This window comes from Hyalella azteca, unplaced genomic scaffold (assembly GCF_000764305.2).
Source record: "Hyalella azteca isolate HAZT.00-mixed unplaced genomic scaffold, Hazt_2.0.2 contig14460, whole genome shotgun sequence".
In the NCBI taxonomy this organism is placed as follows: domain Eukaryota; kingdom Metazoa; phylum Arthropoda; class Malacostraca; order Amphipoda; family Hyalellidae; genus Hyalella; species Hyalella azteca.
Window position 1 is genome coordinate 4,765 of NW_025944342.1, and position 16,753 is coordinate 21,517.

The 16,753-nt window shown below is 40.8% G+C and overlaps 1 protein-coding gene across 3 annotated transcripts in view; it reads left to right on the forward strand.

Moving 5' to 3' along the window:
• Positions 1–16,753, forward strand: part of LOC108664521 (mucin-5AC) — a 24,056-nt gene continuing 7,303 nt past the window's right edge. For 2 of the 3 annotated variants that reach the window (XR_001930368.2, XM_018151117.2), the window contains exons 1-7: positions 3–235; positions 760–834; positions 1,622–1,718; positions 2,165–2,403; positions 4,072–10,494; positions 15,315–15,650; positions 15,942–16,528. Coding sequence is in view for 1 of the 3 variants with exons in the window: in XM_018151117.2 (XP_018006606.1) it covers positions 92–235; positions 760–834; positions 1,622–1,718; positions 2,165–2,403; positions 4,072–10,494; positions 15,315–15,650; positions 15,942–16,528 (7,901 nt within the window). In the remaining 2 variants the exon portion in view is untranslated. Of the gene's footprint in view, positions 236–759; positions 835–1,621; positions 1,719–2,164; positions 2,404–4,071; positions 10,495–15,314; positions 15,651–15,941; positions 16,529–16,753 lie in introns of all 3 variants that reach the window. The other variant, XR_001930369.2, reaches the window with a different exon arrangement.

Consider the following 16,753-nt stretch of genomic DNA (forward strand, 5'->3'; position numbering starts at 1 on the left):
AGCCGCCGCGCGGCTCTCGCTGTACCAGTTCTCATCCAGCTATGGCAGGGGTAGTGCGTTACTAGCTTAGCTCCAGCTTTTGTGTGCAATAATGGAGACTTCATCCTATAATTATGCTGTTGCTGGAGGAAAACTTATAACTGATCTCAAAGTCGTTGAACTTAAAGCAGAGCTTGAAGCGAGAGGACTTAACAAATATGGAAACAAAAGAGAATTGTTAGAGAGATTACGCGCGGTGAGTGTTCGTACGTACGTGTTGGTTGCACTTGGTAAACCTTGCTATGCAACAAAATAACTGCCATAACTTTCTTTTCTAAAAATTTAACCGTCATTCACAAAACGATTGTTTAATGTGTTTGTTTTTACTTTATAATATTTGCATTTAAGCACTTAGTTTTGTGATAGTAATTGGTTCCATTGAATTGATCTAAAGTTGGCAGAGGCGCGGGGGGATGGGTTCTCCGTTAGGTGCCGCGACATTTTACGGACCCCTGAATTTCGTCCGGTTTGTTTGAGTTTCACAGGTGTTTGTGGCACCTGCCGGCTTCTGTTTAATCTTTACTGCAATGTTTACCTCTGTTATTTCACTCTTGATGATCAAGTTACTGCATGTGTATGTACCAAATTATACAATGTGTAAGCCTAATCTAGGTATTTTTTAGGCCAATATTTTTTGCTATTTTCACACTACCTTAAAAAGTTGCTAGGTTGAACAATTTTCCTGACAAAATATTTAATGGCGGATTTCTTCTATTTCAGTACCTGGCAGCTGAAGGAAACCAGACTACTACACCACCAAGCAATTCAAGGAGTTTGGAAGTCCCCAATCCCTGGGTAGGTTATGCTGTACAAGCAAATAAATCAAATTATTGCTCTTCAATATCAGAGCTGATTGTGCAATATATTTGATGTGCTAAATGATTGAAAAAAAATGGAGTTTTTAACTTTTTGCTGATGTTATTGATACATCTCTTGTCAGTCTGGAGTTGCAATAGAGACTGAACCTAAATAGAGAACCTTCAGTAGTGCACTTGTTGACAGTTGGGCACTTGACTACATTTTCATCTTAAAAGTAACAAGTGCCATTTAATCCTATTTCCCTGTGGGAAATTATTTTTATTTGTATTTTTTTGCAACATTGCTGCAGCCTGCAAGGAAGCCAGAAAATTCTTTGATTATTTTTTTTTGTGGTAGAATCTTGTTCCATTTTCCATTAGGCCATCTCATTCTCAACCTTAAATTGACATTCATGTGAAAGTATCTACTTTCAATCACAATTAACTGATCAATGTATCTACACAAAAAAGATTTTTATGTGCCATATTTTAATTCTTGAACAGCAGAATGTTATACTATGTATGAAATAATCAAGCGTTTTTGGGTTTTGGGGAGACACATTAATAATATTGCCTCAAACCTCAAAAGTGGATAAATAAAAAGTTCAAAAATTTCAGGAAAGCTGAACTGATTTTATGAGCCATGTTATTTTAATCTACAAACTTTACTTCAAAGGAAAATTAAAGGCAAATTTTTACAAGATAATGTTGGAAAAAGATGTGTAATGTCCTAGCATATTGTGATGAAATTATTCCTGGATGATAATTTAAAATGTTTATTTCAGTTGCATCAAGAGGCCAACCTTGAAAACGACTTCATCCGAGAGTATCTGAAGTCACAGCAAGCTCTTTTCAGGCAGCAAATTGGGGGAGCTCCCGCAGGTCAGTTATAATGCACCAATCTAGCAATATAAATACCGGTATCTGTTATGTTGCTAGGTTATATGGTAGTTTATATTATGAACATTTCTAGGAAAACCTAATCCAAGTGGCAAATAACTTGTATCTATTAATAAACTATTAGCAGGGCAATTTATCAATTACTTGTCACTGTATACTTATTTTTTTATCTAATTCTGATAATTTTTCAACATTTTTTGGCAGCCTATTTGCAGGGTCAGAATCAGAATATTTAGTGCACTTCATTTCATTTGCAACTTGGTGTAACAATTGTTATTGTTTAAACTGTATTTGTGATGCTCATTAATGAAATTCTGAAGAATTGCAAGCAATAAAATTTTTATCAACAAATAATTACTGTATTCTACGTACTTACTATAAATATATTGTGCTTTATGTCACAATAACACTGAAATTTATTTGCACAGATCTCACTCCTTCATCCGGCCCAACAGCAGAACGTCTCGCAGCAGCCCCAGAGTCGCCTGTAAGTCCAGCATTGCCTCTGAATCCTTTACTCACACACTTTGGCAAAAAGAGAGGCAGAAAGAAAAAGAAAAAAGACAAACTTTCATCCAAAGAACAAGACGTGTTCAGCACTAAATATTCTGACTCTGCAAGCCCTTCACCCTCACTCGAACAGCATCAGGCACAGCTACGATTAAAGGTGTGTAGTGTCTAGAAAATTTCCTCATTCATTCATGTAAAATCAAATTTTAGTTTTATGTTTCAGCTTATTCATGGATGAGAATGCAAAGAATCATTTTTTTTTATTTTCAATAACTGAATTATCAATTTGTTTTTGTTTTAATGCAATCGTATCATCATTTACTTTATTAGATCTGTTTTTAAATTAAAATTAGTAAGCTGACCTGAACGTCAGTAACTATTCGTAGACAGAAATTTTATTCAGATTTTATGAAGCCCCAAAAAGTTGTAGATTTGCAGTAACATCTTGTTTATTTCGAGTATCATTTAATTGCTGCATTTTTGCTATTCTCAGCTCAGTAAGGCTGATTATTGTTTACGGTAATCATTGATCATTATCATGGATCTTGATTTTCTGGTAGCCTTTATTAGTGAACATCTTTTGATTTTTTTGCATGTCAAGCAATTTCTGCCATTGCATAATTTTTAAAGTTGTATAAACTTTTTTATAAATCGCTTTCTCATTTTTTAGCTCATCATCTGCTTGCATGATTTTCCCTCTTCTTTTTGCATTTGACATGCTTTATATATCTGACTTGCTCTGATGGATAATGTGGGATATCAAAAGCTTCAACAACTTGAGAAGTTCGTAGTTCATGTCTCTTGTGAAAGATTATTTATTAGAAACAAGATCATTTTGTAGCCATATTTCTTTAAATTTGAATCTCTGTCTCTTCAGCACTACATTTTATTTATTTTGTTATTTACCAAACATTGCAAATGCATAATTCGATATTTGAGTATTAAGCTTCATATCTCTAATTATTTGTACAATGCTGGCTTCGTTTTGTCAAGCCATATCCAGGAAAATAATGGTCGTTCTGTATTAAAGTTATATCAAGACAGTTAATTTTTAATAATGTTCATCAAATGCAAATCTTGTTACTTCATTGAGAAAAATTTTGCTGTAGATAACCATTACCGGTACATCAATTTTTTTTAACTTATGGTAGGGGCTTCCTAGGACATGAGAAAGCGATTGTTATATCCGCTCTAGCAACTGCAGTATGAAAACTTTATTTTGGGATTTCTCTTGCCAAGGAAACTTGTTTAATTTAAAATGAAGAGTTCAGGTGACATATTCAAGCATCTACTTTATACTTTATTTTCATGCGATAGGAAATATCTTGACTACAGTAATCATTAATCAGTTCATATGACGTAATTTTTACTATAGTTGCTTACTCAAATTTTGAAGCAATCAGAAAACAAGAAATACCAATTTTATTTGAATTTACTTGCATTTAGCAACTCAGCAACTCAATACTAATACTTCAATGTACATGGATAATTACAATAGAGAATTCTGAAGCACAATGTTAGTTGTATGAAATACAACCAAACCTACTCGAAAATGTTTATCACAATCTAATAATAAATTGATCATATTCATAAACACAGCATATTGCAGCGGGCCAATTGTCCAATTGATTTCATTATAAAATTACTCACAAAAAAAGTAATAGTATTTTCCTCTGCGACATGATGGCTGTGTAGACGAACCGTTGACAACTGTCACTTACCATGCTGACGCTAAACAATGTATGCCTAAGATGGCACTGTAGCTACTGGTCCTTGGTAGCCCAGATGCTGGACCGTACCAGTGACGTGTGGTGTTGTATTACAGCTCAAAGCCTCAGCCTGTGAGGCAGTCGAAGCTTCTTCCTCGTCTACGTGGTGTGGTGACGATGTGGCTCAACGACCATCTCGGTCATCAGCGCGCACGTCTCGAGCCCTCAGCCGAGTTTCTCTCGAGGACGAAGACTCTACGCCGCCACTCACAGCCTCCACGTCTCCCTCTGAGTCGCCTTCACATCTCATGGTCAGGATCAACAGAGGCGTTGATCAAGACGATGCACTGCAGTCGCCACCTTCCAAGCATAAGAAAAAACATAAGAAGCACAGCCGGTCTTCAGATAAAATGAAAGATCCTGATGCTAAAGTACCTTCACTTAAAATCAAGTTTAATGAGTCTGCGTCTGGCAACACGTTCCTTGATGGTGGCGCTGATGCAAAGTCCAGGCCTTCCATTAAGAACCTTGTGTTAGGCAATGACGATGGCTCTAGGACAGAGCTCAGTGCAAGTGAAGTATCGCCGTTCTTTGTGAGTGCTTGCAGTGCCAGTCCTCAGAACTCGGAAGTTTCCTCTTCAATTCAAGATTTGGGTAGCGGAGGAGAGCACCTTTCACCCGGGACGATCACGTCGCCCAGAGCACTTGAACTTGGTGATGATTCCAAGCTAGGTTCAGAAAAGTTGTCTGAGCTTGAGACCGGTCAAAGTCAGTGGAGGAAAAGCAAGCGTCTCATTGCCGATCTCAGCGAGAAAGCCACACGACGCATATCTTCTCGAGGGCTGAACGTAGCGCCCGTTCCTGTTTGTCGCCAGGAGCAGCAGTCCCCTGATACATCCGAGCGAAGCAGCGGCAGCTCAATATCAGCTGACGATCACAGTAGTGCTGTCCAGTCCTTCAAGTTGTCTGGAAACAAGGATGTGGTACCAAAACGTTTTGATGGACTGCGAGTACAGCTACATCGCGACAGCATTCCAGCGTCATGCGAGGGCACGGTTATTTTGGAGAAGAAGCCTGGCCCAAGTCAAGACGGCCGCTCTGAACAACGGCTTAATGCACGTGGCCAAGATTTGCGTAATGCTCGTGAAGAGCAGGATAAACGTGAGCTGGAATTAAAACAAAAACGAGAACTAGCTTCGAAGGAGAATCATGAACGCTTTTCCAAAGAGAAGCTCGAACTTGAATTACGAAAGGAGCAGGAGAAAGCAGCGCAGGAAAAGCTGTTATGTGAGAAGCGTGAGCAGGACCTTGTGGAAAAGCGTCAACGTGAAGCTAGGGAAAGTCGTGAAATTGAATCAAAGATAAAATCAGAAGAAGAAGAGAGACGCAAGAATGAGTTAAGATTGAAGCAGGAACGTGAAATGCAAGCTAAACGAGAGTTGGAGGAAAAAGAACGTCAGGACAAAGCGTTGCGAGAACAACGCGAGAAGAAACGAAAGGAGGAACTTGAGAAACAGCTTGCTGAGGATGCTAGGATTTGTCAGAAAACCTCTCCTGTTGAATCATTGTCTGTTGTTAAGAGCATTAAAAAGCCCCGAATATCGCGCGCAAAAAAGCCTGCAATGACAATTGCAGCAGAAAGCGTTAGTGAACAAAAACTGCCACAGCCTCCGGTGTTGTGGCAATCGCCTTCGCCTCAAGTTATAGAGGGCAACCTGAAGCTTCAAAAGGAGGTACGGGTGCCTACGTCCGTGGACTTGATAGTATCACAAGTGACATGTGGACTTACCGAAGAGTCTGCTCCTTTGTCCCTACAAACTCAGCTGCTGCAGCCTCTGAGCACAGCCGTATGCGAGCCTACACCACACAGCCCAGCCATCCAACGAAATCCTTCTCGTCCTGTACTGCCCGTGATCACATCGCCTGACCACAGCAGCCTGGTGTCTCTGACGCCTGTACCTGAATCATCTTTGCATGAAACTCCACTGCTGAAAATCAGGACCAACCTCATGGCCTCTGACCTCCCCTGTAGTCTGGCGTCTGAGGCGGCAGCTGCTGAATCTCATCCAGTCCCGTCGGTGACGCTGCCAGCAGAAATAAAAAAGTCTAGTAACCCTTGCGTCCCGGAGGAGGATCTTGCCTCTTTCTTAACTCCATCCCCTGTGGTGAGCCCAAGAAGAAGTCAGGAATGTCACAGGAAGAGCTTTGGAAGTCCAACAGCCGCGACATCGGAAGATCCACGTCTGGCCACTGAAGTGCAAGACGCCACCGATTATTTAGTTAAGGAGCTTCAAGAGCTTGACAGCTCCTACGGCCGGAGGAGACGTAGCTTGGAAGAAGCTCCCTCTCCTGAATGCACGTCCACGAGTGTGTACACGACCAGTTTAACGAGCCCCTTGCAGTCCCCGCGTCTGTTGTCACCTGAGCGATTCATGTCTCCTCCTCCTCCTGCTGCTCCAAAGCTACCTATTGATGTTTCAAGCGGCACTGTAAACGTTACTTCAACAGAAGCATCGTTGTCTGATGCTACGTTGGTTCCTCAACTTCCCAGCGTTAACCTAGCAAGCAATGCTATTGTTGCTAGCGTGCCCGCTGTTTCATCAGAAAAGGTCTCGGTAAAAGACAAGACAGCAAATCCTAGCGGGCGAAGTACTACGCCTTGTCTTAGTTTACGGCCGATCTCGAGTCTCCTTGCACCTTCAAGCGTTCTCACTCCTGTCGAGCTTACAGTACCAGTTTCAGGTGTTACCACCAGCACTGCGACTCCATTTTCACAAGATAAATCTTATCAAAAGACAGCTGATCTCCCAAGCCATTTTATTGCTGTTACTGCAACAACGACAGTTTCTCCACAGTTGGTACCTGCACAAATTTCTTGTTCACCCTCGTTACCTCCGGCACCTTCTGTTGCCAGGACTGTCGCTGCGGTCGAATCCACTTCTGTTGTCGAATCCAAGAATCTATCTTCATCTGCTTCTGAGGATTACAAAAAGACATTCAAAGACACGAGCTTCAAGTTCCTTAATTTAGAAAATGTTCCTATAGCTGAATCTATGGATACTCTGAAAAAATCTGTTGAAGACTCCACCGCTACTGTAGGGAGTCGTAAAAATATTGTGCCGTTGCAGGCAGATATTACATCACTCGGTACAAATTCGACGAAAATTCACCCAGTCTTAGAATCTCGTGATGAAAAGCCTACCGTACTGTCATCAAATAAAAAGATGAATATCACTTTGCCGTCTGATGATGTTAATGTCACTCCGTTTGCATCAGTTGGTAATAAATCTAACGATGACAAAAAAGCTGCCAACTTGACATTAGCGCTTCACTCAAAGGTTGAAGTAGCCGCCTCGTGCCCAACTGTTAGCGAAACTTTACTACCAGCGTCAGTTCCCGCAACTTCTGAAGCTAGTGTACCGGAAATCACTGTTTCGGCTCCTATTAATTTGTCTGAAGATATGATTTCCCGCAAACCAGCTGACGCTAGTCGTGATCATAAAAACATAACAGCATCTGAACCGCCGAGTGTGTCTATAATTCCGTCGAAAAAAAGGTCCAAATCTGACGTTGAGCCGCAGTCTGATGATGCAATCAACCCAACAGCTTTTGGCAAACCGACCGTAATCACTGCCATGCCCAGCGATACAAAAACCTCTGATAATTCAATGCAGCCCACACTCAGCCAGCCTATAACTGCCAAGTCTCTCGTCGCCCTCACAGAAACGAAGGTGATAAAAGAAGCTTCACGTTCAGAAATTTACCGAATAAAATTGCCTGAAAATCAAGATTCTAAGCTCAGTTCTGGCGAAAGCGCCGATTCAAAGGCGAAGAAGAGCTGCGTTGAAAATGTTGTCCAAATTGCCAGACCGATTTCGCTGTCAACTAAAGAAGAGAAACAATCTAGTATCTTAGATCCGCCTACCGTTGTGGCAAAGCAAACCAGTTGCAAGGATGAGTCTACTCAAGAAAAAGTTGTCGTTTCCGGTTTGCAAGTGAAAAACTTGCATATTCAGTCCACCGTCCCCGGTGCTTCAGCGAGTTCAAGTGTTGTTCAAAAAATGGTAACTGCCTTTTCAGTGGCCAATCTTCTTCAAAAATCAGATCGATTGCCTTATACTCTTGGTTCTTCGACACAAATCGCTGCTGTTCCAGCAAAATCATCGATTTCAACCATAGTTTCCACTTCGTCAGCGTCTGCCTCTTCATCACGCACGTGGTCTTCTACTTCAATCGTTCCTGAGGCTAAAGTCGTTTCAGGTGCAAAAACTCACAGCGATAGCAAAGTATCATCAGCTGTTTTGCAAAGTTCGGCGTGTATCGAGCCTATTTCTTCATCGCTTGCTGAAAAGCAGTCTATAGCATCCGCTTCTCCCGCATCTTCTTTCTCCACATCAAGCACCGTAACCTCGGTCGCGGCTCCAGTGCAATCTACTCCAGACGAAACTAATTCAACACAGGAGCTCCCGATGCCTGTGTGCTCGAAGACAATGACTGAATACAACTCTTCAAATTCTTCTCAATTATCTTCCACTGCACGGTTCACGGCCGCATCGTTGACGACTGAAATCAGAGATACTGAGCCTGACAAAAAGCTTATTAATTCACAAATATCTGTTACTAAACCCATCACTGTCCCTCACACCGGAACAATTTTACCTGTCGCCTCTCAACTTTCTGATATCAATGCACCCCAAACACAACTCAAAGCTTCTTCTCCAACTAGAGTGTCACTAGACGAGAAAACGTTGCATCGCGCTTCTGAACTCGACTCTGACGCTCCATCTGACACAAAACCGAGCAAATCTATACCATCGTGTGCCCGGCCCGATGATGTTACGCATACACTTTTGAAGCCTGATGAAGCCACATCTTCACATACGCAGCCTTTAAAAACAACACCTAATGTTGTTCAAGCTAAACCAGCCACATCTCAACTCGTCTCTCCTGCTGCTTCAACGACAAAAACATCACCTCCTGCCACATCGGCTACTATTAAACTAAAAGATGTAGCCTCAATCTTTACTTCTGGGACTATATCTTGTGAAAAAATAAAGGAAGCAACAGCTGTTGTCACACAGCCTAAATATTCGCCACTTGCTAAATGCGATCTTACCCAAGAATCCTCGGAGCAATCGACGTTAGCAGTGCCCCGTCGCGTGCCAGATGCATTGCTTTCCTTGAAACTTGATAACAAAGAACCTGCGACTTCTCAACGATCATTTATATCTACACCTTGCACACAATCAGCCCCTGACATGAAAAATAACTTCCCTTCTGCACTCAGTACCAGCATTGCACAACCTGCAGGTGACAAGATACGTACCGAGCAAACTCCAACACCAATGACGTCAGCTAAACTAAGCTGTATCGTAACCTCACCCACCAGTTCATCTGCCACGTGTAGCGCCACTTCATCATCTCCCACTGCAGTGCAACCTTTCTCAGTCTCTGACATTCCTTTGCCTGCATCAGTTCCGTCAAATATTTTCGCTCCCGTGGCTGTATCATCGATCCCACTGCCTGCCATTTCTTCAATTCCTCTTCCAACGCCACCCGTTAAACCTGCACTGCCAACCCATCCGAAAATGACATCATTAGAGGCACTGAAGACCGCGTTCTCTGGTGCCCTGAGTGGAAAGACATCCTGCTTTATTTCGAAGAAAGATGAAGCTGCTCCCGCGCTTAGTAATATTACTCCTACCAAAGAACCCACTACTCTTAAGGCATTAGTTTCTACCGTTAGTCTATCGTCGTTATCGTTGCCTGAGTCTAGAGACAGTGTTAATAATTTAGTGAGTACGACAAAGATCGACAAATCTCCCTCTTCTGCTAGTTCATCATCGCCGGTGTCGTCAAGTGGTGACCTGAAGAGAGCCCGAGTGCCTTATAGTATGGTAATAAGTAAGCCTGCCAGCAAGCTAGTATTTAGTTCTGTGACCCAGTCTCAAAAACCCGTCTCCTCAGTACAAAGCCGTGCGTCAAGCACGACCACCATCGTAGCCTCTCCTGCATGTTCCCCAGCTGCTTGTCCTCGCAAGAGTCGCTGGGATATCAAAGGCGTCAAGGAATCTTTGGTCCCTGATGTTGGTAGTTCAACCTCCAAGTCTATGTCAACCGATGATGCCCACAGTGTTGAATCCCTCGGCAGTAATCAAGGCTTCCTAGGCATCAAAGCAGCTGAGACCGAGAGAACTGACAGCAGATCTACCGATATGACTCGATATGTACCTGCACTTGCCACCGTTGACAGCAAGACCACCAGTAATTACACCAAAGAATTCACTAGCAAAGAAAAGCCGTCCGTGCTCTGCGACGAAGAAAAAGCGTCTGAGGATGAACAACGGACAGAACCACAAATGAAGGCTTGCTCTGATGAGAACAAAATTAAAAGCACTCATGCAATTGAGGAGGGAACGGCTGAGAAAGCCTCGTTATCTGACACCAAACCCTCCTCGTCCATCACCAACGCTCAGTCGTCATCACCACCTTCATCGTCCATCGTCTCTGATGGCCGTGACGTTCCGTCGTCAGACGAGGTATATTATTGCTCTGATATCGTAAAGACTCATACTTATTTGTATGATCTCACTACTCACACCGGTCGTTATCTCTATGCATAGACCAGCCATTTAAATGCATTTACGGCTTATAACATTCGTTTCACAGCACATAACGGTCGTTTCAGACCATTTAGCCGTCATTTCGCCACATACAGAAGTGATGCTCCGACACAGAAGCCGTTTCATAATAATACTTGTCATTTTTACTTATATTTCGTTAATCATTCTAGCCATCTCACGCTTTTCCTTGCATATTATAGTCATTTCTACGTTCGCCAGTTATTTCGCTGCTCATATCAGTCATTTCTTTGCTCACATCAGTCATTTCGTTGCTCAAAGCAGTCATTTCGTTTCTCACATCAGTCATTTCTTTGCTCACATCAGTCATTTCTTTGCTCATATCAGTCATTTCGATGCTCATATCAGTCATTTAGTTGGTCAAAGCAGTCATTTCCTTGCTCATAGCAGTCATTTCTTTGCTCATAGCAGTCATTTCGTTGCTCATAGCAGTCATTTCGTTGAAAATATTCCCATATACTCTTCACGATCGGCAATGATGGTACAAATAATGCGTAATACGTGAACCGCGAGACGCATCGAAACTTCCCGTGGTTACCTGATGACGAGCTGTCAGTGGAAGATGGTAGGTTGTTGATGCTAAAATTGTAAGGATGTCGGATATAAAAACGTTAATATTATTCCCAATGCTATCGGTATTTTTTGCGCACCCTTGTTTTTGCGCGTGCCAGATGCATTGCTTTCCTTGAAACTTGATAACAAAGAACCTGCGACTCGACGATCACTTATATCTACACCTTGCACACAATCAGCCGCCGGCATGAAAAATAACTTTTTCCGTTATTTTCCGAGGAATCGATCGAATTATGAAAGTGAAATGGCTCTTATTTTGAATTAACTGAACTCTGACCTAGCTTTCTTAAAATGAACCCATGCATTAAACTTGATCGTTGCGACGCTATGCTAAGATTCATTTCTGTTCATTGAAGATCAACATTTCTATCGTATACTTGAGCTACAAATCGTATAGCTAATCGAGTATTGCTGCTGAATTTAACCGAGATACACATTCTGTTCAATTTCATCCGCAATTTTCTCTTTTTTTCTCGCTGTTGTTTCAACATTTATAATATTTGGAATACGATAGAATTAACTGCTACTTATGTAGGCCTATACGTTTCGAAGACATTAAGTCCGAGCTTTCAAATTAATTATTTTGGTTATTCAATAATGACTTCCAGCTAGAACGATTCTGAATCCTTGGAAAGTTTGTTCTGATTGGGTCTCACAATTGTTTTCGTTCAAATATCTGTAAATAAGTTTAAAAATCTTATAATCCGCATACCAAGGAAAAGCTAAGGAATATGCTTACTAGCTCTGGTTTGAACTCTCTGGACGATTCGCAATTTAATTGAAGTCGATTGGATTGCCTCTCATAGAAAAAAGCTTATGCTTTCTATTGGTTCTTGACTGTATCTTTTATCCATAGTTAACTGTTGGCCTCCAGTGATTCTATATTCACTGAAACTCTTGATCATTGCTTGATATTAGTGAGATAAAAAGTAATCAGTTAATTCTTATTGACAGAATCGTAATGCATGACTTGTTTAATGTCCACCCATCCAATCAATAAGACCAATTCACTTTAATTTCATTGTTTGTTTCGAAAAAAACTTCCGCAACTTGAACAAGGATAAATCTTCCCCACGTAATTTTTTAAATTTATGTTTATGACTAAGAGCGTAAATTTATGTTTATGACTCCCCAAGTAAAACTTGTCAGATATAACCGATTGATTGCATAAGTATGGGCGCAAATACTGTTAAGACTGCCATGATCCCATCCCTTAACTTGGATACGCGTGTATATCCGCGATGTACATGTGTTGCACTTTTTAATATTATTACAACACTTCTCTTTAACTTCACTTCTAGTTTGTCTGTCTGTCTGTCTGTCTGATACAAATCTCATAATGATATTTAACACACTTCTACCTGTCCAATCGATCTGAAATTTTGCACACTTGCGTAAAGTTGGAGACAATGCATGAATCAATTGACAGAATAAATAATTTTATAAATAAAAAAAAATTTTTTTCGTTATTAAAAAAATTAAAAAATAATTTCGTCAGCTACAAATCTTATAATCCATATATGACACAGTTTGACCTGTCCAATTGATCTGAAATTTTGCACAATTGCATAAAGTCAGAGACAATGCATGAATCAATTGACAGAATAAATAATTTTGAAAATTTAATGGGGCATTTCTTTCAAACCAAAATCGTCGTTCGAAAAATCACGACCAGGAGTTAGGGGTTTGTTGCCTGGAAATTGTAGTTCATTTCAGGAATTGGCATAATGCCCGGCCGATGTGATTATAAAATAAAGAGGATTAGATGTATTAGAAGCAAATGTTGACGATTACTCCACGAGTTCAATTGTTATAACGAAGAGCAAAAAAAAAAAAACGTTCCATGCGTTCCCAAAAAGATTTACTGTGAATTTATTTTGAATCAACAAATTTTAATGTTCACTTTTGCTTGCTCGTGTGCTCTTTATTTGACTGTATGAGAAGTTGAGGTAAATCGTCGCGGTTCGTTATCACGTGCAATGACGATTACCTATTCTTGTAGTAGTGCTGCTAATAAACTCCATCATACGCATCTTCATCTTGTCTAAACTAGACATTAAAGAAAGCTTTCCATGCGTAATTTTCAATTCGTTTCAATATATTTTGAGATAAATGCGGTATTGCTGTATTAACGGTGCAATTTTCAACCCTAAACTGAACGCATTTCTTGAAAAAATCATTGCCCAAAGTCGATTTCCATCTTGCCTTTCAAATTACGCAGATACTTAATTTTTTAACGTGAAGTAGGCCTGTGCAAAATGAGCTACTATTCTATCACATTACAATGGTTTGCCTGTGTGCACAGTTTTTTTTGTCTCTGTAGGCCTAGACACTATTCAGGCAAATGCGATATCCTCGTCATTGTTTGACATACCTTCAGGCAGCAGCTCGTCGTCAACAGTTTGTTTAGAACACAACACGCTCGTGTTGAAAGCCGCGTTGTTTCATCACGTTCTAAGAATACATACATGCATGAAGCGCTGTCAGACTTCACAAAGATCATATCCCTGTATTTATTCCGTGCATGGTCCTGTAGGGAGCTCAGGGCATAAAAATAAATGAAAACTCTGCTTCTTTAAGCATAGGGTATCTCATGTGAGCACAACTCGGGCACGATTGTTTTTTTAAGCATGCTGAATTTTAGGATATTTTGGTCTGAATTTAGAGTTGAGAATGTGGTGATAAACATTTATCGTTACAAATTTAAACAAGTGGTAAAACATTGTTAGGGCTTGAATAGCAAATAATTTTCAATATGCCCTCCTATTAGAGACGGTGGTAAGATGGAAACGCTCTCTAGTGTGCGACCGCGTACCGAATGACGCTTCTCTATTAGTTACTAAGCTTTCGGGATTTTGTTGTTTAAAATATATGTCTGACGTTTTCTTTTAATACTCGAAGCGTCGACAAAAACATTTACATGTGTATCTGTACAACTGATAAAGTTACAAGATTTGGGATTTAGGTGCGTTGGCAATGTGTTTTGTCTTGCTGTTCTGTTTCTTATTCATTTTTTTAGCAGATTTAACTTGTCTTGCTGTTCTCTTTCTTATTCATTTTTTTAGCAGATTTAACTTCATTCGATTATTTAATGAAGTTGTACCTGCTCATTCAACGATTCATTTTTTTTTTCATGAAATGTTTTCTACTAAAGCATGATGCACCGCTGGAAGATATTTCTCCACAAAAACTTTTAATTGGTAGAAGCAATATAATTTGCATGTATAAGAATGTCAATATAATTTTAATTTTTATGAGTTGCATGGATTTTTTTTATTGCATTTCTATGCAATTTATTTGTGATAATGATCTAAAAATTGCTGCTCATCGTGCGGTGAATGATCTTTATTGGGAGAATCTTAATTCCTTCCTGAAGTGCCTACTTCTCTATCGAAAAGCAGCCAAGCGTTTTGTGATTTTTTTTTCAACTCGGGATTGCGTAAATTTGCAACTTTTTTGTAGTTGCAATTTATTTATCATTGAGCTCTGCATTGCTGCATGCACCAGAACAAAGTAAATGATCATTGTGGAAAAGTTGGAAGAAAATCTTATATGTATACTATGAACAACCGTCACTTTCAGGACTAACCTCGGCAGGCCTTAAACCTTTGTGTACGTGCTATTCGTATCTGCAGGCTTATCTGCAGAGTTTCCGTTTGGATACAAATGTTTACAATTTGTCTGCGAGCAAATGAACTGTCGTCAACGCTAACCGTATCCCTGTCGACGAAGGATTAGAATAAGAGGAAATATATTTATTGGAAGCTATAGGGAACTTAGGAGCTTTTAACACGAATCCGATGATTCGCTCTATAAACTATTGAATGTTATGACTGCGTGGAAACATCTGGCTTCTTCAACCTCTTTCACTTCTCTAAAGCTTATGACAGAGTTTCATATGAGACAGTAAACTCCAGGGTAATTAAATAACTAAAATATTCAGCAACTGAAACGGGTATTTGTATTTATCTACTCCTTAAATTCGATGAAATCGTAACGCTGGCCCAACTTTCCTTTGCTACGGAGGACCTGTAGAGCCATAAGTTTATAAGGTTGACGCGGAATAGTTATCGAAAGCCTTTGGTCTGACAAGGCATCGCTATAATTTTTCAAACATTTTTCTTATAGACATTTTTTATGTGCAGGAAAGCGCGCTGTTGGAGAATTTCATCAACATGGGCCGTACGAGCAGACGCCGAAGCTCAGCTACATCTTCTAATGCAGACTCTGAGAACGTCACCACCACCACAAGGCGTTCCTCGCGACACAACAAAGCTGCCTTGTCTCAAGTGTCTCCGAGCTCTGAACATTCACCCAGTAAAAAATGTGAGGAAGTGGAGCCGAAAGTGGAGAGTCTCGATGCTTGTGAGACGGTCGCTCCTCCCGCAGACGTTGAGCCTGTCAAGAACGGGGATAGAGAAGTGCTTGATGAGAAGGCACCAGAGGCAAAGGTTGAAAAGACGTCTGAAGCAAATGATGCGGTGAGAAAATCTTTTTATTATCAATATACGTTTGATGGAACTGGAACATTTTGCTCCGGTAACTCTAGACAACTGTTGTTAGCGGGTTTATTTTATTTTTTTTTTAAGTCCTGAATTAAAAATATTAATGAGTTACAAAACATTTAAGATATGTTGAGGAAGTGATCTTTGTATTTCCTGTATTTTTCAGGTGTTATCGGTTGCCTATTTTTCATTTCTTAGCCGCAGCATTTATCAAATTTTGTTCGGACCTGCCACGTGTCGAACTAACCATGCTTGTATTCTGTGCAGGACGGTGAGGTCTCTGGAACATCTGAGGCCCCAAAACCAGGCCGTGGTAGCAGAGCGGGGTCGCGGTCACGTAGTGCCGAGCCTGGAACGCCCGTACGGCGGTCGCGACGTCTGTCCCGCGGTGGTAGCGTGGAGCCCAGCGACGATGAATGTCATGCCAACAACGCTGTGGCCACGGCAGGAGAGCTCGGTACCATACCAGAGCAGGGCGAGTCGCCTGAGAAGAAGATGAGCGTCGCTAGTGAACCATTGGCTGTTAGAGCCAGTCCTCTTACTCAAAATACTGAAGTGGAGGAAAATACTGAGATAGTTGAGGACCAAAAACCAGGTGAAACGGATCTTGTACCCGAACAAGGAGATTGCAGTGCTAAGGACGGCAAAGAAGAGGACCAGATTACTACTGTCGAAGAGAGTGCTGTTGCTTCTGACGTAGAGCAACACGACGATGGCGTAGTGGACGCTGTGAAGCTAACACTTGAGACTAGCGAGACTCTCGACAAGTTTGACGACAGCGACGAGGATGAGATGGCGCTTGCAGCTCCTGCAGCGGCCAAGAAGAGTCCAGAAAAAAAGCGTCATAGCAGCAGGTCTGATTTGCGGTGTGGCTTATTCAATGCGCAAGAAATGGCATAAATACTCAAAGTTTACTTCATTGTTTTTAATGCTTTATTTTTCAATTTTTCTCTTCTTGTTTGTTTTTTTAATTAAATTCTTGTAACAGTTTAATGAAGTATAATAAAATTTTTCTGTCTGCATGAAACCAAGTGGCTTGCGCAAGTATTGATTCAACTATAATTAAAATTGTTAGTATT